We start from the raw sequence: 20,936 nt of genomic DNA on the forward strand, positions 1-20,936 counted from the left end.
TCCAGAGGTTACACAGCTAACCCTAATCAGCATATTGAGGAACATAAACAATTCACGAGTGTCAAGCGACACCATAAGAACACAGTTACGAACATTAACATTTACTGATCACATAAGGATACATACATACATCTCAATTTAATTACAAACAACAAGGTTTCCAAAATTAGCACATAGAGATCAGTTCTGTTCCTCCGTCGGTTTTCTTGACTAAAATATCTGCACACTCATTGCACACATCAGTAGTCCCGAAAATCACATGTACATATGTATATATACGTATCAGGAATCGCATAAATTAAAACATCCATCTATAACAAAATCAGGGTTCCTCTCATCCTATTCAATTCTTAACCATTTAAAATATCTTAAACCAAAATGTTAATCCTACCTTTTACTTAATTCATCAACATACATATACATAAAACATTAAATGACAGACATCAAATATCTGAAAATAACATCACACAACATGAAATAATATGATATGTTCAAGTATCTGATAATGTCTCGACATCTCGAGTCGTGAGTATCAAAATAATAGTGTAGCTACGAAGGGTCGGGGCGAGGCCTCACAACTGAGTCCTCAACTCCAAACCAAAATCCCTCCAAGATGCAAGGTTGCCAACTACCTTAGGATGCTCCTGCATCACAACCACATATTGAAAAGATGAGAAAACAATATTTTCTTACTAACAATAGTTGAAACAAATGGTAAAAACATATATAAGATGATATGACAAAGTATGATTACAAATACAAACAATCTCAAAAAATCTACATACAACTTTGATATATATATATATATATATATATATATGGTGAAGTATGCACTATAATTAAAGAATGTCATCGTCTCTTGTACTACAACATGGGCATGTAAGATCATCCCAATGGTATACCTTGTCTATTCCACCAATTGCAAACATTGATTCCATTTAAGTAGACTAGGGCTTTCAGCTAGAAAACCCCTATGATGTAAGTATAAATTGTAGATGACTTAATTTTTTATTTTTTTCCCAATTTACTTTTGAATAGTAACAATGCATTTGTATAATGTGTTAAGTGTCAAGAGTCAAATAATGATCATTTCATAGTGTAGCCCAATACCTTCTTAAAAAATGTCCAAATAAATTACATGGATTCAATATAAACAAAAACTAATTTATATATAATTACGCCGAGAGGCGTTCTATACAATGGCAGCACAAATGCCCAGCACGGGAATATGCCAAGATTTCTTGTCAATAAAAAAGAATTGGGAGCAATTACAAACTTCCAAATTAAATATTAAAAAAGAATTCCCGAACTAATAGCTGGCTGAAATAATAGGAAGCCAAATGGAGGCCGAAATAATAGGCTCGAAAAAGTAGGGCCCGAAAAAATAGGGCCCGAAAAAATAGGGGCGAAATAATTTCAATATGATTTTTTTTTTTTGTTAAATATAATTTTGCATGCACATTCATGTTTTTTTTTTGCGGGGAGTGGGGGAATTTGAAACAAATTCATGGAATGTGAAGAGACGTCTGTTGGGGGATATGAGGAGCCTCTCAGAAGTTATAAAACCAAGGCTCCTCATTTCATTTTCATTTTATGTTTTTGCAGGAAGGAAGAGGTGGAGGTTATTGGAGGATTAGATTGGAGTTTTTGAATAGGAGTAAACTGAAGTTTTGGAGTAACATTTTTGCAGGTGAGATTTCTATTTTTTATTTACATTTTCATTTAGATTTAGATGTAGAAGTAAATTGAAATTCAAAATTAGTTATAATATTCTACTTTGATTTATATTTCAATTTTAATTAATTTCATTTAGATTTAGAATTCTGTTCATATGACCGAAATTGAGGCCACTGGAGGACCTGTGCAGAGTTTTTTGTGGAGATAAGCATGTGGGTACTGAATCAAGGCAGATTAGGCCTCTTGGAGATGTAATTGCGGTGACTTCCATGGCTTTTTGAATCGAATAGGGCAATCTAAACAATCTCAGATCTGAAATTCTTTTTTTCCTTTTCAGCCGAAGACAGAACAAAGATTGCTTGCAAGAAATTTTGCAGAGTTTAAGATTTGATTGCTTATGGCCGACTATTCTTGTTAACTGATATTTCTATTGTATATTCCCATGCCCAGCACGGGAAGTTTTAATCTATACATTTTATTTTGTGCATTTAGTGCACAAACTAAAGAATGCATATGCAATCAATTTTTTTATCAATCTTTATTATAGCTTTTTTTTTTTAAATAGAAAATAGAAATTATTCTTTTATGTATGTAGAAAAAAATTAGAAAGATTTTATGTATGTAAAAAATTAAAAGAATTCTATATACATCTAGATTTATTGAAAAGAATTCTATTTACATCTAGATATTTTGATTGAAATAACCATAATGTAAAAACAAAATATAAAATAGAAATGTTAATATATGTATGTAGAAAAAATTAGAAAGATTGCATGCATCTAAAAAAATTCTATTTACATCTAGATTTTTTTAGAATGGAAAAAAATGGATAATAGAAATATCAGTTGCATGTTTGTAGAAATAAATTAGAAAAACATGTATCTAGAAATTAAAAAGATTCTATATGTGTCTAATTTTTAGATTTTACTTTATTCTAAACTAATTATTGATGGATATATATTTTAAAAATATTTATGTAGTTTAAAGTTTAGATTTTAATTAATTTGTATGCAAATAGGAAAAAGAATAAATATTTTATATATATGTAGATTAATTTCTATTTTTAAAATTTACAAGTAAATGAGTACTTTATTCATTTAAAGTAAACAAGTTTTTAAGTAATATATTTTTATTTTAGAAATATATTAATCATAATGTTCATTTATTATTACTTATTTAATATACTTACTCTCAAATCTAAGACAATAGAAATGATATTTTATTAACTTTGAAATAGGGAAGTGTTAAGCAAGTTCGTTTACAAAAATACCAAAAATATATTTGGTCTTTGATCAAATTGGAGTTAATATTAGAAATATAAATATGATCATTAACAATTAAGCTAAATTCAGTTCAAAACAATAATGTTATTTAAATTTAAATAAATTTTTTTGAAAAGAATTCTATTTACATCTACATATTTTGATTGAAATAACCATAATGTAAAAACAAAATATAAAATAGAAATGTTAATATATGTATGTAGAAAAAATTAGAAAGATTGCATGCATCTAAAAAAATTCTATTTACATCTAGATTTTTTTAGAATGGAAAAAAATGGATAATAGAAATATCAGTTGCATGTTTGTAGAAATAAATTAGAAAAACATGTATATAGAAATTAAAAAGATTCTATATGTGTCTAATTTTTAGATTTTACTTTATTCTAAACTATTTATTGATGGATATATATTTTAAAAATATTTATGTAGTTTAAAGTTTAGATTTTAATTAATTTGTATGCAAATAGGAAAAAGAATAAATATTTTATATATATGTAGATTAATTTCTATTTTTAAAATTTACAAGTAAATGAGTACTTTATTCATTTAAAGTAAACAAGTTTTTAAGTAATATATTTTTATTTTAGAAATATATTAATCATAATGTTCATTTATTATTACTTATTTAATATACTTACTCTCAAATCTAAGACAATAGAAATTATATTTTATTAACTTTGAAATAGGGAAGTGTCAAGCAAGTTCGTTTACAAAAATACCAAAAATATATTTGGTCTTTGATCAAATTGGAGTTAATATTAGAAATATAAATATGATCATTAACAATTAAGCTAAATTCAATTCAAAACAATAATATTATTTAAATTTAAATAAAATAAGCCATGTTTACTTTGAAACATCAAACAACTAATTAACTAATACAATAATTAAAATAAATGAATCTATTATGACATAGAAAAATATTTTCGAAGTATAATTTCTTTGTTTTTGAATCAATATGAGTTTTTTTTTCTACTTGAAAAGATAAACCATCCTAATTGTCATCCTTAGTTTACCCTAACAACAACCCCTACCTTAGCCCTAGCCCCAACAATGATGTACAATATAACTATAATCCAACATTAAAATATAATTATAGCACTAAAACATATCCCTATTGATATAACGAAAATCTCAGTCCAAACCATAATCTAAACCAAAAACCTACACACTAATATTGGTTATAGTCCTAACCCTAAAATCTAACCCTTAACCATAATGTAAAAAAAAACTCCAAAATATTGATCAAAATCCTAAACCTACCTATATGGATAACCATGATATTAAACTCTAAATCCAACCCCAAGGTCCTAACCATGGTGTAAACCTATAACCGAACTCTTAAAAAATTTACTAATCCCTGATCCTAATCACATTCCCAACTTTAAACTTGAACCATAAACCATAGTTGTAACCATAATCATAAACTTAAACAAAACCCTAACCCTAAAGGTACAATCATAAAATTAATCATAGCTTAGACCCTAATCCTAGCACAAACCACAATCATGACCAAATATAAATCTTCACCTTACCCCTAATCATAATTTCAATGTTAGCCCTAACATTAGTTTCAATCCTACCATGATATGAACCCTAATATAGACTTCACCTTGATCCTCACCCTAATCTTAAGTTTAATTAAATCCTGACTAAAACCTAATCTAAATGATATATCTAACTATAATCCTAACTGTAATTATCATACAACCCAATGCTAACCCTCATGTATATTTAATCCCTAATCTTAACTCTAAATATTCTATAAACTCTAGAATTGACCTTGATTCTAACCATAACCCTAAAATCTAAATTGTAACCATAGCACGAAAGGTGGGGACCCCCGCTACATGGCACAATTCTGGGTCTTGGAGCCTTGCGAAAGCACTACAGAGTGAGGAAATGTCATAAAGGTGACATGTAGTAGCATGATGCAATTTTGGGCTTTAGAGCATTGCGGAAACAATGCAGCTTAAGGAGGTGCTAGAATGGAGACTCATGGAAAGAAGAGGAAAGACATTCATGTCCCTGGCAAAAAACTATGAAAAGAGATAACATGATGTCTTAACCTCCCACAAAAAATGCAAGGTTGATCCCAAGGGGGAATTTGGTTTCCCCAAAAATGAATGATGGTCATCGATGAAGGTCTTCCTCTCGAAATAGACGGCATAGATGCATCGTGAATCCTCACTAATGAAGGATTAAGTCGCAACCGTCGATGTAGATTCTCCCCTCAAAAAGGATGACTGAGATGCAACGAGGAAACTCCTCCCAATGAAGGATTAAGTCACATTCGTTGATCAAGATTGGCTTTATTTCCAATGGATGACTAAGATGTAGTGAAGAGATTCCTCCCAACAAACGAAGTAGATAGCACAAAAGGTGTGAACCCCCTCCATGTGGCACAATTTTGGGTCTTAAAGACTCATGAAAGCATTGTGGAGTGAGGAAATGTTGGAAAGGCAATGCGTGGTAGCATGATGCAATTTTGGGCTTCAGAGAATTGAAGAAACAATGTAGCATGACGATGCATCAGAATGGAGATGCATGGCAACATCTTGTGCAATTCTAGGCTTTAGAGTGTTTTGAAGACACTAGCATATAAAGAAACGTTAGAATGGGAATGCATGGCAACATCTTGCACTTTTGGGAAGATGGGAAGATAGCTCGCAAAGAAATAAGAGTTATCGAATCTCGCAGCATGAATCAACCCGACCAAGAAAAAATGATCCAGCGTGGTCAATGAAGAAACCGAGCCAACACAAAATGTTAGCCGCCAACTTTAGCAATGTTAACCCTCTGCAAAGAACCTATCCCATTTAAGGTCTCTCAGATCAGACATTAGTGATGGGTTGAATAGGGGGAAAAAATAGCACACAATGCCCTCCTAAATGAAATTCTAAATGTAACACTAATAACCACAGTCCTACTTCTTTCCCTAACCTTATCCATGAGCATGGGAATATACATATTATTATATAGGCCACCTTATATAATAATAAATATAATCTAAAATCCCAACCCTTACTCCCCTCCTAACTATAACTGTGACCATAAGAAAACTTCTAAATATAACCCTTCCTCTAACTCTAACCCTAACCCTAACCCTAACTATAACTGTAACCCTATCCCTACCACTAACTGTAACCCTGAATCTAACTCTACCATAATTGGACTTTAACCCTAACTATAACTACAACCCTAAACCTAACTCTAACCTTAACCGCAACCATAATCGTAACCCAAAACCTAACCCTAATCGTAGCTAGGATTCTAATACTCAGTCTACCCCTAACTCAAACTATAGCCCTAACTATACCTCAAACTCTAACCGTAACTCATATTCTAACCCTAAACCTAACCCTAACCTTGACCCTAACCCTAACCCTAACCCTAAGCCTAACCCTTTGTCTACCCCTATCTCTAACCCTAACCCTAACCCTAACCCTACCCCTAACTCTAACCCTAAATCTAACTCTTTCTGTAAATCTAACTCTACCATAATTAGACTCTAACCCTAACCCTAACTTTAATCCTGACTGAAACCCTAACCCTAACCCTAACTCTAACCTTAACCCTGACTCAATCCCCTTACCCTAACCTTAACATTGATATAACTCTCTTTATATATAACCCTAACTCTAAATATAAACCTGACCCTAACCCTAACCCTAACCCTAAATCTAACTCTAACCCTAACTGTAAGCATAACCCTACCCCTACCCATAACTCTAACTGTAAATCTAACTCTACCATAATTGGATTTTAATTTTAACCCTAACCCTAACTCTAACCCTAACCTTGACTCAGAACTCTAACCCTAACTCTAACTCTAACATTAACCCAACTGTAAAATTAACTCTATTGGTAACTCAAACCCTAAAACTAACCCTAATTCTAACCCTAACTCTAACTCTAGCTCTAGCTCTAACCCTAACTCTAACCATAACTCAAACTCAAACCCTAAACCTAACCCTAATCCTAACCCAAATTATAATGCTCTGTCTACCCCTAACTCAAACTATAACCCTAACCCTAACTCAAACTCTAACCCTAACTCATACTCTAACCCTAAACCTGACCCTAGCCCTAACCCTAACCTAGAACCTTACCCTAACCCTAACCCTAACCCTATCTATAACCCTAATCCTAACCCTAAATCTAATCCTAATCTTAACCCTAATTCTAACCCTAACACTAACCTTAACCCTACCCCTAACTCTAACCATAAATCTAACTCTACCATAATTAGAATCTAACCCTAACCCTAACCTTAACCCTAGCTCAAACCCTTACCCTAACTTTGTCCCTAACCATATATCTACGTATGACTATAACATTTTACATTACAATATCCCAAAAATAAAATATATATTTTTATCTAAATTAAACTCCTTATATTAAATTTAAAATAATATTTGACTCAAACCTTAACCGTAACCCTAACCTTAACCATGAGCATTACTCTAACCCTAACCTTAACCATAAACATAACTCTACACCTAACTCTAACCCTAATTCTAACTCTACCATAATTGGACTCTAATCCTATCCCTAACCCTAACTATAAGCATAACTCTAACCCTAGCCTTAACCATGAGCATAACTCTAACGTTAGCCTTACTATAACCCTAACACTAACCCTAATCATAACCATAACCATAACTCTAACCCTAACCTTAACCATGACCATAACATTAACCCTAACCTTAACCATAAACATAACTCTAATCTAAACCATAACCATAACTCTAACAATAACCATAACCATAACTCTATCCCTAACCTTAACCATAGCTCAAACCCTAACCCTAACTCCAACCCTAACTCTAATGCTAACCCTAACCCTAATTCTATCCCTAAGGTTAACATTAACTATAATGGTAACTTTGTCCCTAACCATATATCTATGTATGACTATAACATTTTACATTACAATATCCCAAAAATAAAAAATATAATTTCAATCTATATTAAACTCCTTATATTAAATTTTTAAAAATATTTTGAAGCATAATTTTATACTAACTTCATACAACTCTAATTAAAAATTAAATTAACAATTTTATAGTAACCTTATCAAAATAAAAAATAAAAAGTAAATATTTTTCCTATTGCGCCGCGACTGCCACTAGCTATATATACCTCTATATATATTACGTCGAGAGTAATCGTTCTCGAGGCGCCTATTTTTATTTTCATTAATCCCAACTTCGATTAAAATAACTTTGGGATTAAATAAAAATAGGCGCCTCGAGAACGATTACTCTCGGCGTAATATATATAGAGGTATATATAGCTAATTATGTATAAATATTACATACTCTTCAATAGTGGCAATAATGCAAAAATACGTTTAAAAAAAAATCAATTGTTGGGAATACGGATGAACGCAACTCCTTGCCACATCATGCTACTTTTGCTTCTTCTAGGTCCACTTGAAATTGAGATTTTTATGAGGGGAATCGTGTAAACCACGATAAAAAAAAATCAATTGTTGGGAATACGGATGAACGCAACTCCTTGCCACATCATGCTACTTTTGCTTCTTCTAGGTCCACTTGAAATTGAGATTTTTATGAGGGGAATCGTGTAAACCACGATAACGGCTAGTTGAGAGACCCTAGGAGAAAATTGCACCGTTGTAAACAAATCCCTTAAAAATTATTAAAATTAAAATTTAACGGTCATAATTTAAATTAAAATTTAACGGTCGCCTTCACACGGTGATTTTGAATTTGAGCCTTGTACTTAGATAAAGTGCTGTTTCACTGGTGAACATTCATCTATTGATTGCGGAGTCTTCTTCAATCCATTCACAAACAAGAAGTGGGCCTGAAGGATCAACAGTCCTGTTTTCCTCAGGTCAGCATTTCACAGTTTTTAACTCTTTTCCGGTATAGGTCTTGCCTACAAAGCGGGGTTTGTGCAGTTTAATTGTTTTTGAATGACCAGAGGGCGTTTTAATGGCTGTTTTAGATTTTTTTGTTAAAATTTGCTGATGTTTGAAACTTTTCAGAGATTGTGCCCAACAGAATCTTTCTTAGCACTTGTTTTTGAGTGTGGTTGATTCTTGTCCGGAGCCCTGTGTACTTGTAAGCTTGTCTACAGGTTCATTTGAGGAATTTCAGAAATCGAAGTGAAGAAATACGATAATCTGTTTGTGTTCTTTAAGTTCTGCATTACACTTCTTGCAGAAGGGTTTTTTTTTTGAAAAAGAAGATGATGAATTTTTATTTAGCAGGATGTGTTCATTGAAAGTTTTCTTTTGCAGGACAACATTCTAATGCGTGTATGATACATATTGCATTTGTAAGCCCTTTTGATTTGTAAGCCCTTTTGTATCGGGGTTTTAATATTTTTAGTGCATAGCTCTCAGGACAATCTGGTTATTTACGTTAGATCTGCTCTTTATCACAACTTATCTTGAGTATCTGTTAAGCAGTCTCTTTTCAGGCAATGCACCATCAAAGTATTTCCACCATGACACTAACCGATCGATTCTCTCTGAGAACCTTTTGGATCAATGAATGGATCATTTCCATTATCTTTGAGAATCATTTGGCTCTTATATTTTGCTGCTACGCTTCATTCGGCTTATATGTACTCACTGTTTATAGGGGTCAGCGTAATTAGATGGTCACACCTCGTTGTGAGGCTCAGTGTATATTTGGGGTCATTGTACACAGATTTTTTGAGATCTGTTATCTCTTGATTGATGATGTTTTAGGGAACTGTGTTTTCAAATCAAAATCTCTTCTACTGCTTCTTTCAAGTATTCCAGAGGAAATGCTATTGTTCTTGAAAGTGTGACTTTCTTTTAGCAATCATGGAGGTTTTTTCTGAGTAATTTTATTGCAGATCCATATTCAACTGAGCAATGGAGACACCATATTCAGATTCTCAAATGTCAGAAATCCCAGCAGCAGTCTCTCGAAAGATTGCTTCAAGCCCAGGTAATCCATCAGTTTTTTCACAAAGCACCGAAATCTTGGAACTCACACCCATAAAACAGTGTGGAGTTTAGAGCTCGTCAGCATGTCTAACAAAATGGTTTCTGTTGTGCAGGAAAAGAATCTGTTTTTGTAAGTGATCGTCAAGTCCTTGTAGACATGACAAACGATTGCCCCATTAATGGCATAGAAACCCCTGCTTCGAAAACCAAGAGCAACCCTCACGATGAAAAATCAGTCACGCAAAGCGTTGAATCAAATTGCATCAAGCCTGGTTTCAGCCTGCGAACACCCTTGTATCATCTTGATGGATACCAAGCCTCTCCAAGCAGACTGCTAGCCCCCACACCTGCAAATACCCCTGAATCCGCCATTACAACTCATGTAGCAAGTAACGGCTCACTTCCAAGGAAATTGGATCATACCATTGGGCGTTCTAAAGATTTGTGCATATCTCCTCTGGGACCAGAGTTCAAAGATGACTCCATGTCAATCACTCCACTTGAAGATGTAAGTAACAAGAGTAAACTTTAATGGTTTTTGTTTTAATATGTAAAATTGGTTCTCATATTTGTTAGTTTTGAGATTCTTTTATAAGTTTGATCTTTGACTATTCATATTGTAATATTGTTCTAAGCTGACAACCATAAAAGCACACCTATCATGAAATTTGAGAAATGTATGCCCTAATTTTCAAAGGCAAAAAAACAGTTGGGATGCATTACCTACTTGATAAGTGGGAGGATTGTATAAATCTGGTTATCGGTTATCTTAGACTTCTAGGTCTTGTAGTTAAAATTTCTTCATTCATTGTCATAAAAAAGACCCTTAACTTATGAGCATTGTTCTTTGTTCAATGCAGAAGGGCAGAGGAGCTCCGCATTTATCCCCAACTTCTGTTGATGACGCTCAAGAAGAGAGCAAGGTGGAGGACCAAGCCAAGGACCAAGCCAATAACTATCATGAAACAGAGAAGTTTGAGGATGAAAATGAATATGATGAAGAGGGTGAAACTATTGAAGATGATGAGTGTGATGAACTCTGCAAGGGGTTGAACAAGGTATCAGTTCATGAAGGGATTCCTCCATTTGCAGGGAGACATACTCGCTTTGTCTATAACAGTGATGATGAAATTGAAGGAGAAGAAGTAGCATCGGCGGTGCCATCTCCAAGTGTGGTACATTTGAAGGGAATGCCCACACCCACGGGTAAACATATACGTTTTGAAGAAGATGATGAATCTGAAAAAGCATCAAATTGATTATTTCCTTGGCTTTCTTTCCTCCATTATAATTGCACTACTCTGCAACAGCAATGAATGGTTACAATTGCCATCTCCATGTGTTGTTTTTGTGAGTGAAACATCTTCTGTATTTTGAAATGATTGTTGGAATTGCTCATGGAAATTGAGCTCACCTAGATATTTTGGTGTCTTCTTGACACTGTAATAGAGGCTTCCTGGTTACATGTCCTTAAGGAAATTAAGTTTGTTTATTTGTTTTTTAACATTGTTCTTGGCAATGTTGAGGGATTCATGATACAGAGAATTTCTATCTGGAAGTGAGAACTGTAGATATGATGTTGGCAAAGGGAATACGCATACCATTTTATTTTTCACTTACTTCATTATTATTACTTTAATTTGTTAAGAAAATCAGACTATTGCAATTTTACTTTCTGTTGTCACCGTGATTAGGTTTTTGGGTTAAAAGTTAATTATTTTAATAAAAAAGAAGTTCTTAAACAGTAATATTGATAAAATTATGTAATTGATAAATAGGAGATTTTTCACAGCAAGAGAAATTGTAATATTGTTATCAGGTTTCAACTGCGTAGTTTTTTGAATCTAATTAAAATGAATAGAACACTTGGCAATATCATCTCTGATCAGGGTTCATTTCCATAGAACATTTAGTTAATGAGTTTGAATATAAACTACAGAACTATAATATATCCTCATACCAATATCACAAAATTATGTGAGCCTATAAGCTGACCTCTTAGGCTAAAAGCCAAGAACTCAAAGGTAATTCTGCCAAATTCATCCATAGCTAGTTCATCCATTGCTAGTTCAGGAATAGCTGTAATTCAGTGTACAAAATACAAAGTATTTACAACTCATCCTAATATAATCATCACTTGTACTTATTTAGCTCTAATGTATGTGTGATCAATATAGCAAAACCTCATAGTTAGATATGTTCTACACATTTTATTTATGGCTGCCTAATCAAAAGCACGGAGTCTGTGAGCAATCCGTTGGCTTTCCATATCAGAGTTTTTTGTCAATAGGTGAACAATACAGACTCACTTCAGATTACTGGGTGCTGGGTTGGATTGCAGGGACACCCCTTGGTTAAAAAATAATAATATTTGGTTGAAAATCTCTCTTGAACTGAATAGACAAAGTGGCACTTCCACCGACGAGCAATCAAAAATATTCCTTGGCATTCATCCATTGGTTGTGGGCTCTTTTTAAAGAAGAGTCTCCAATGTTTTGGGTGGTAAATCTTTGCCTATGGAGTTTGACATTCATCCATTGGTTGTGGGCTCTTTTTTAAGAGGGGCCTCCAATGTTTTGGGTGGTAAATCTTTGGCTATGGAGTTTGACATTCATCCATTGGTTGTGGCCTCTTTTTTAAGAGGGGCCTCCAATGTTTCTGGTATAATTCTTGCCTATAGGGTTTGGCATTCATCCATTGATTGTGGGCTCTTTTTTAAGAAGGTCCTCCAATGCTTTTGGTGTAAATCTTGCCTACAGGGTGGGTTGTATTGTGCAGTTTTAGAGCTCTTAAATAACCAGGTAAGACTTTCTAAATGGTTTTTTATGAATTTTGTTAAAATGAGCTGACGTTTGAAATTTTTTTAAGTTTCTTGACATTCATTCATTGATTGTGGGCAATTCTTCCTTCCATTTCCTAAGGTCGAGAAAAGTGCCTCCAATTCTTCCTTCCATTTCCTAAGGTTGATAAAGGGCATCCAATTCTTCTTTGGCTTTTTAAGAAGGGCCTCCAATTTTTTTTGTATGAATCTTGCCTACATTGTGTGTTGTATTGTGCAGTTTTAGAGTTGTTTTGTATTGTGTAGTTTTAGAATTCTTAAATAACCAATAAGACTTTAAATGGTTGTTTTCAATTTTCTTTAAAGTGAACTAATGTTTGAAACTTCTTAGATTATAGATTAATTGTGGGCTCTTCTTTTTCAATTCCCAAACAGTCTTGATTTTCTAAAGGCCCTTCTTTGCGTTTTAAGCTCCAGTTTTTAATTTTATTTTAAGGTATCGTGCAGTTCTAGAGTTCTCAGTTATGGTGTTTTCCAGTTTTGTTAAAATGAACTAATAATTGGAACATTTCAGATAATGTGGGCATCTGAATTTGGTTGAGTCTTGTCAGGAGTCCTGTTATACTTTCAAACTTGCCTACATTCATAAATGCAATTTCATAAATTGCAGCGAAACAATATGATAATTTATTACGTGTTCCGTTATGTATGATACAAATTGCATTTTTAATCTCTTGTGCGTCAGGACTTTCATCATCTTAGTGCATAGCTCTCAGGACAGTCTGGTTATTGACATTTGATCTTCCCTGTATCACCAATCATCTTAAGAATATATTGTGTAGCGATCTGTTATACATCAAGTCTTTTCAGGCTCGGTTAATGATTTGTGTTTGGGTCTTGTTCCTATATTTTAAGTGGAATTATGCTATTATGCCATTGGGGCCATATTTTGTTTTTTATGCTAATTTATTTCCCTTGCTTTTGAAGAGAACCATGGCTTGTTTTAGTTCATAGATAATTATTCCTCTAGGCATCTTTCTTGATTGGGAAACTCAGGTCTTCAGATACTCTGGTTCTGGTTTACTCTTAATTTTTTTTTAACTTAATGGTCAAGTAGAGGAGAGCCACAAGGCCTATGAGCATACTAACCCATTTTTGAGTTGGGTATTTGTATGCATATTAGGGGAGAGGGATCAGTAATTGTGCCAGCAGTCTATCATCCTTTTATTCATATATTATCTAATCTTATCACATATTTTTACTATATATTGTAATTAATTAATCTATAATTAGAAAAATTCAAATGTTGATAAAAAATAGAGCAATGAAAATTTATAAATGTTATAGTAAAAATATATGAATGAATTCATTTATAAGTGAAAATACAAATAAATGAAGATCATAGCTATTGTGTGCCACTTAAAAATAAATATGCTTAATAAAATAAGATGCCCACTTAAATTAATATTGATATGTTAGTGTAGAAATACTATTCTTATGTGTACAACTATTGGGGTAACAATATATATGCATACAATAAATCATATTTATAATGTGTTATCACAAATATAAAAGGTGAATACTAATAAATGCCTTATATTTTCTTATGAAATGTGGGAGATTGTCAAAAAAAAATTAGTGTTTAACTAGTGGTTCTATTGTTTTAGACATAGGTTGAATTTTATAACAACAAATGTTTTTTTTTGTTGTTGTTGAAGTATTTGTCCTTTTGTGTTTAATATATAACAAATATTTATGATTAGTAATAACTATTTGGTCCATTTAAGTTGCATATATGTTATATTTTATATAGTTATACAACATTATATGAACAAAAAATAATATTTGTAATTCACCCCTGTGAGCATCACCTAGATCCAATGAATGCTAAGTGTTTCATTTATTCTCATGAGAGATGGATTCATGTTGAATCACTACTCATAAAACATGGGTCAATGAGTTTGACTCAAAATCACACAATTAAATCATGATAGCAATAACACAATATTTCTAAATTCAATTACTAGAGATTTTTAGATCAAGTTTTGGCTGAATGTTTAAAACATCATTTTGGACACATTTCACTTGGTGAGCTATTTTAACGAGTTGCAACGTGATGAGTCACACCTTCAAACCTTAGTTGTAGGTAATTAAATGTTCACTTTACATTTCTAAAAAAAATAAAGGTCTTACGATATCACATGCAGTGACTACATGTGTGTGTGTAGTATGAAAATAATTACTCCACCCATAGAATGTTACCTCAAATGCCCGGATTTAATCTATAACTTCAAAAATAATATAACTTTTGTGAAATCTTTGTTAAATCAAGACAAGAATCTTATTGGGCATGTCCATAATGTGAAAAGGTGAATCAAAATAAACTCACTACCTCCCCCTATTAGTAGGGATGTACTGAACGTATCACTTGGGGAGTTGTTTGGCAACAAGGGAAAAGTCATCTTGCAATCCCTTATTCTTCTCCTGGGCACTATAGGTGAGTTGTCTACCCACTCTTTATGTGGGTTATTAGTTGTGTTGCTAGTGTGTTGTTAATGGTTTGTACTTGACCTAGATGTAAATAGTTATTTTGGTTTATTGTTTTTATCAAGCTATTTTATAAGGGACAACACCCTTGTTTTTTTGCTTCTTAATATTTAAAAAACAATGAACTACAATATCCAAACACATAGTCCATACACACATGAAATAAATTCTAAAATCTATACATACATAATACAAGATCCAAACTCATGATCCACATACATAAATACAAGATGCATGAATATGACCACACCTTAAAAAATAATGCAAATTTTCTTAAATCTTTGTTAAATCAAGGACATGAGTCCCATTGAGTGTGCCAAAATGTGAATGGTGTGAAAATGTGAATAAAAATAAATTGGAAACAATTAAACATAATCTAAGATCTATACACAAATGAATTTATAAACAATAATACCATAACAAAGATAGTAGACTTCAATGTTACTTGACACTTTCTTGAATGATTCAGTATGTGGGATTCTCTTCAAAATAAGATAATTGTGATTGTGTAATGATACAATAATGAAGGATAGATGCTTGACAATTCAACTATAATGTAGATGTTGAAAATACTAGTTAGAAAATGAGGGGGTGGAGATATTATTTATATGTCTTACCTGCATTTGATCAATGGTTGAAATTATATGACATAATCAATATTTATGAAATGTTGAGAGAGGGTATGACCTATGATGCACATGGATGCAAAGGTGGAGGGATAAGGTGAGCTGTAAATGCATAGGCAAAGTAATTAATTTATTAATTTATTTTATTTGAGGTGAAAGTTTATTTAATTTTAATGGTAAATGTAAAAATTTATGAAGGGTGGGGTCTACAATGCACATGAAGTGACAAGGTGTAAGGATAGGATGAGATGTAAGTGTATAGAAGAATAAATTCAAGGTGGAGATAAGATAAGATAAGATAAAATAATTAATGCCCAACAAGAGACAACCAAATGGTCTAAGGGACTGAAAGCTTACAAACTAGGAAACTACCAACAATAGGAACACCAAAAGGTGACCTAGAAAGAGCAAGATAGGAAAGTAAAATAGCAAAGGAGAATGTTGAGGAAAGACTATAGATCCTGATCAAAATATAGTCCAGGAAGATGGAGAATATGTTGGCACAAGCAAAAATGAGAAAATACTAAAATCTATTTTTTTCGATATTTTCTATGTTTTAGTAATTTGCATTTTTGGAGGCCTCTAGGGCATTTCTGGGCTTCGGCTAGGCCAATAAGTTGTAGTGCTACACTTAATACTTCAAACACAAAATGTAGAACTCTAGAAGATCTTTCCAGAAATTTTGACGGTTTGTTATTTTGAGCTAGGAGTAGAAAGTTATGACTCCTATGAGTAGATGTATTTGGGTGGGTAAATCTTTTGCCTATGGAGTTTGACATTCATCCATTGGTTGTGGGCTCTTTTTTAAGAGGGGCCTCCAATGTTTCTGGTATAATTCTTGCCTATAGGGTTTGGTATTCATCCATTGATTGTGGGCTCTTTTTTAAGAAGGTCCTCCAATGCTTTTGGTGTAAATCTTGCCTACAGGGTGTGAAAAATCAAACTATTGCAGTCACTGATTATTAATCTCCTATCACAAACGATTATTAAACTGCTGAAAATAAATTCCCAGCTAATATCGAAAAATAACACAACTACAACTTCACTTATAAAATACGGAAAGAAATGCACAACACAATGAACACAATATTTTTGGACAAATTGTCCTTGGAAAAACCCCTAAGGGAAAACCAGTTCTACAGATGAGGAATTATATTAAACTTCAGCAAATCAAGAGATACAAAATTCCTTGCCTCTCACTGGCAGAACTCCGACAACCTCCTAATTTCTCCCGCTGATATTCCAACCAATAGGTATTCATCCATTGATTGTGGGCTCTTTTTTAAGAAGGTCCTCCAATGCTTTTGGTGTAAATCTTGCCTACAGGGTGTGAAAAATCAAACTATTGCAGTCACTGATTATTAATCTCCTATCACAAACGATTATTAAACTGCTGAAAATAAATTCCCAGCTAATATCGAAAAATAACACAACTACAACTTCACTTATAAAATACGGAAAGAAATGCGCAACACAATGAACACAATATTTTTGGACAAATTGTCCCTGGAAAAACCCCTAAGGGAAAACCAGTTCTACAGATGAGGAATTATATTAAACTTCAGCAAATCAAGAGATACAAAATTCCTTGCCTCTCACTGGCAGAACTCCGACAACCTCCTAATTTCTCCCGCTGATATTCCAACCAATAGGTATTCATCCATTGATTGTGGGCTCTTTTTTAAGAAGGTCTTCCAATGCTTTTGGTGTAAATCTTGCCTACAGGGTGTGAAAAATCAAACTATTGCAGTCACTGATTATTAATCTCCTATCACAAACGATTATTAAACTGCTGAAAATAAATTCCCAGCTAATATCGAAAAATAACACAACTACAACTTCACTTATAAAATACGGAAAGAAATGCGCAACACAATGAACACAATATTTTTGGACAAATTGTCCCTGGAAAAAGCCCTAAGGGAAAACCAGTTCTACAGATGAGGAATTATATTAAACTTCAGCAAATCAAGAGATACAAAATTCCTTGCCTCTCACTGGCAGAACTCCGACAACCTCCTAATTTCTCCCGCTGATATTCCCCACTGCTATCCCCATGCTAACACTGCGCCCTTGCTAACACTGCAAGATTGTTTGCTAACACTGCAAACTGCTTCTCCAAACCTTCTTAATCCAAATGACCCAATGACCCCTTTTTATACTACTCCTATTGGTAAACCAACGACCCCTTTTTATACTACTCCTATTGGTAAACCAACGACCGAGATTAAATCAAACCAACAGCTGAGATTAAGACAACTCGACAGCCAATAATAGAATTGGTTGCAAGGTGTACAAAAGGGAATCTCTAAAATTAGTAAATAATAACCATTTACTAATTCTTGGCAAGTGGACAAACAACTGTCCAAACCACCCATAAATACTACTGCTATTCATAGATAAGGACGAACAACTGCCCAAGCTACCCATAAATACTACTGCTATTTTCGGGTCAGAAATAACAGCTGTCCAACTAACAATAATTAACACTCCCTCTTAGCGAGGAAGCTGTTCTGCAAGACACCCATCTTATCTCTGAAGAAGATAAATTTGGCCTTTCCCAAAGTCTTCGTCAGAATGTCTGCTACCTGCTCATCTGTAGGTATGTATTGTAGTCGAACAACTCCCCTTTGTACACAATCTCTGATGAAGTGATATCTGATATCTATATGTTTAGACCTATCATGAAACACTGGATTCTCAAACAACTTGATGCAACTCTGATTGTCACAATGTATCACAGTACTCTCAACCTTCTGACCAAACAAGGCTATATAGCTTCACATGTCGCCATGCTAGCTGCTATGTATTCTGCTTCTGCTGAACTTAGAGCCACAAACTTCAGCTTCCTGCTGAACCAAGATACAACTCCTGATCCCAAGCTGAAACAACACCCTGAAGTGCTCCTTTTGTCTGTTGTACTTCCTGCCCAATCTGCATCAGTATAGCCTATCAACCTGATACGTTCACCTCGAACATATCTGATCCCATACTCGACTATACCACGCAAGTAATGTAGCACATGCTTAGCCGCTATCCAATGCATTCTCTTTGGTTCAACCATGAACTGACTAAGAGAGTTAACTACAAATGCTATATCTGGTCTAGTGTTGACCAAATACATAAGCGAACCAATCAACTGTCTATATAAAGTGGGATCTACATCTTTCTCCTTAGATGTATCTACCTTCCTCCAATTCGTGATCATGGGTGTAGACATGGCTTTGCAATCCTCCATCCCAAATTTCTTCTAAATTTCAATGCAATATTTCCCTTGACCAAGGAAAATCTCCCCATCTGTCTGCTACACTTCCATGCCTAGAAAGTAGTGCATAAGTCCTAATCCTTCATCTCGAACTCTTCTGCAAGGTTCCTCTTGCAATCTACTATGAGCCCTAGTGAACCTGTAAGAAATAGATCGTCCACATAAAGAACAAGAATGAGAATCTCACCCCTAACCATCAAGTAGTAGAGGTTAGCATCTGCTTCACTCTTCACAAAGCCCATTTTCTGCAAGTATGTATCAATGCGCTCATACCACGCTCTAGGAGCCTGCTTGAGTCCGTACAATGCTTTCTTCAATCTGCACACGTGGGTCTCTTTGCTGTGTGCTACAAAGCCTTCAGGTTGTTCTATGTATACCTCCTCCTTCAACTCACCATTGAGGAATGCTGTCTTGACATCCATTTGATGGATTTGCCATCCCATCTGTGCTGCAAGTGAGATTACAGCTCGTATAGAAGTATACCTGGCAACTGGAGCAAATGTCTCCTCATAGTCTTTTCCCTCCTTCTAAGAGAACCCCTTTGCCACGAACCTAGCCTTGTATTTCTCGATGCTACCATCTGCATTGTGCTTTATCTTATAGATCTAGTGTAATCCAACTACAGCCCTATCTGTTGGTCTAGGTACCACCTCCCACACATCATTCTGCATTATTGAAGAATATTCCTCAACCATAGCATCTCGTCATACCTGATGTTCTGCAGCTTCTTGATAGCTAGAAGGCTCACTATCTACCAACTGACTAACTAATGCCACATAGTCATTGAACTTGGCTGGTTGTCTTCGTCGTCTAGTACTCTTCCTAGGAGCTCCCACAAACTCCTAAGTATCCCTTTGTGTATCTGGAACCAGATGGTTCTTGCTGCCAACTGTAGAGGATGAAATGTCAACCTCTAAGTCTTCTAGATGCATTTCCTGTTGCACTTGTTGCTCCATACTCTGTGAATCTTCACTAACTGAGTCTACACTCATACTGGTAACTGTACTTGAGCTTTGCTGCCCTTGACTTGGTCTTGGAGCTTCTGTTGGCTGCTCACTCTGATCATCTGCTGGCAAATCTCTAGATCTCTTGAATGCCTTGTCCTCCATGAACTTGACATCCCGTCTGACAATAATTCTTTTAGTCCCTGGAATGAAAATCCTGTATGCCTTTTAGGTCTCACTGTACCCAACAAAGTACCCCCTCTCTGCAGTCTGATCTAACTTTGTACTTGTATCTCCAGGAATATGGAAATATGCCAAACTCTCGAATATCCTGAAGTGGCTAACATCTGGCTTCTTCCCTGTGAAAGCCTCCTCTGGTGTCATCTTTCCTAGCACCTTGTGTGGAACTCTATTCTGAATGTAGACTGTTGTATTACACGCCTCTGCCCATAAGTAACGGGGCATGTCCTGGTCATGTAGCATAGCTCTTGCTGCCTCCGATATAGAATGGTTCTTCCTCTCAGCAACTCCATTCTTTTGTGGATTGTAAGGAACAGTCCATTCTCTCTCGATTCCTTCTCTAGTGTAGAACTCCTAGAAGACATTTCCTTTGTACTCGCCTCCATTGTCTAACTGAAGAACCTTTATCTTCTTTCCTGTCGAGTTCTCCACAAGAGACTTGAACTCTTGGAATCGACTGAAAACCTCATCCTTAGTCTTCAAGAAGTATATCCAGGTCTTTCTAGAGAAATCATCAATAAAAGTAACATAGTACTCATATCCTCTGAGAGATTTCGTCGACATTGGTCCACAAACATCTGAATGTACTAGATCAAGAACACCCTTAGATCTGGTGTCAT

General features: G+C 34.3%; 1 protein-coding gene across 3 annotated transcripts; it reads left to right on the top strand.

Moving 5' to 3' along the window:
- The first annotated feature begins 8,698 nt into the window (after window positions 1-8,698).
- Window positions 8,699-11,534, top strand: LOC149532596 (uncharacterized). 3 transcript variants are annotated; one of them, XM_089805567.1, is made up of 4 exons: window positions 8,699-8,825; window positions 9,822-9,916; window positions 10,029-10,423; window positions 10,776-11,534. In XM_089805567.1, exons 2-4 carry the CDS (start codon window positions 9,841-9,843, stop codon window positions 11,172-11,174), a joined length of 870 nt encoding a protein of 289 aa, XP_089661693.1. In that variant the 5' UTR covers window positions 8,699-8,825; window positions 9,822-9,840; the 3' UTR covers window positions 11,175-11,534. The 3 variants fall into 3 exon arrangements, with proteins under 3 accessions (XP_089661693.1, XP_089661694.1, XP_089661695.1); XM_089805568.1 differs by lacking the exon at window positions 8,699-8,825 and adding an exon at window positions 8,882-9,055; XM_089805569.1 differs by lacking the exon at window positions 8,699-8,825 and adding an exon at window positions 9,136-9,272.
- Window positions 11,535-20,936: the final 9,402 nt, after the last annotated feature.

The sequence above is a fragment of the Cupressus sempervirens genome, chromosome 10, assembly GCF_028749045.1.
Source record: "Cupressus sempervirens isolate cs-2001-9-10 chromosome 10, ASM2874904v1, whole genome shotgun sequence".
Classification (NCBI taxonomy): domain Eukaryota; kingdom Viridiplantae; phylum Streptophyta; class Pinopsida; order Cupressales; family Cupressaceae; genus Cupressus; species Cupressus sempervirens.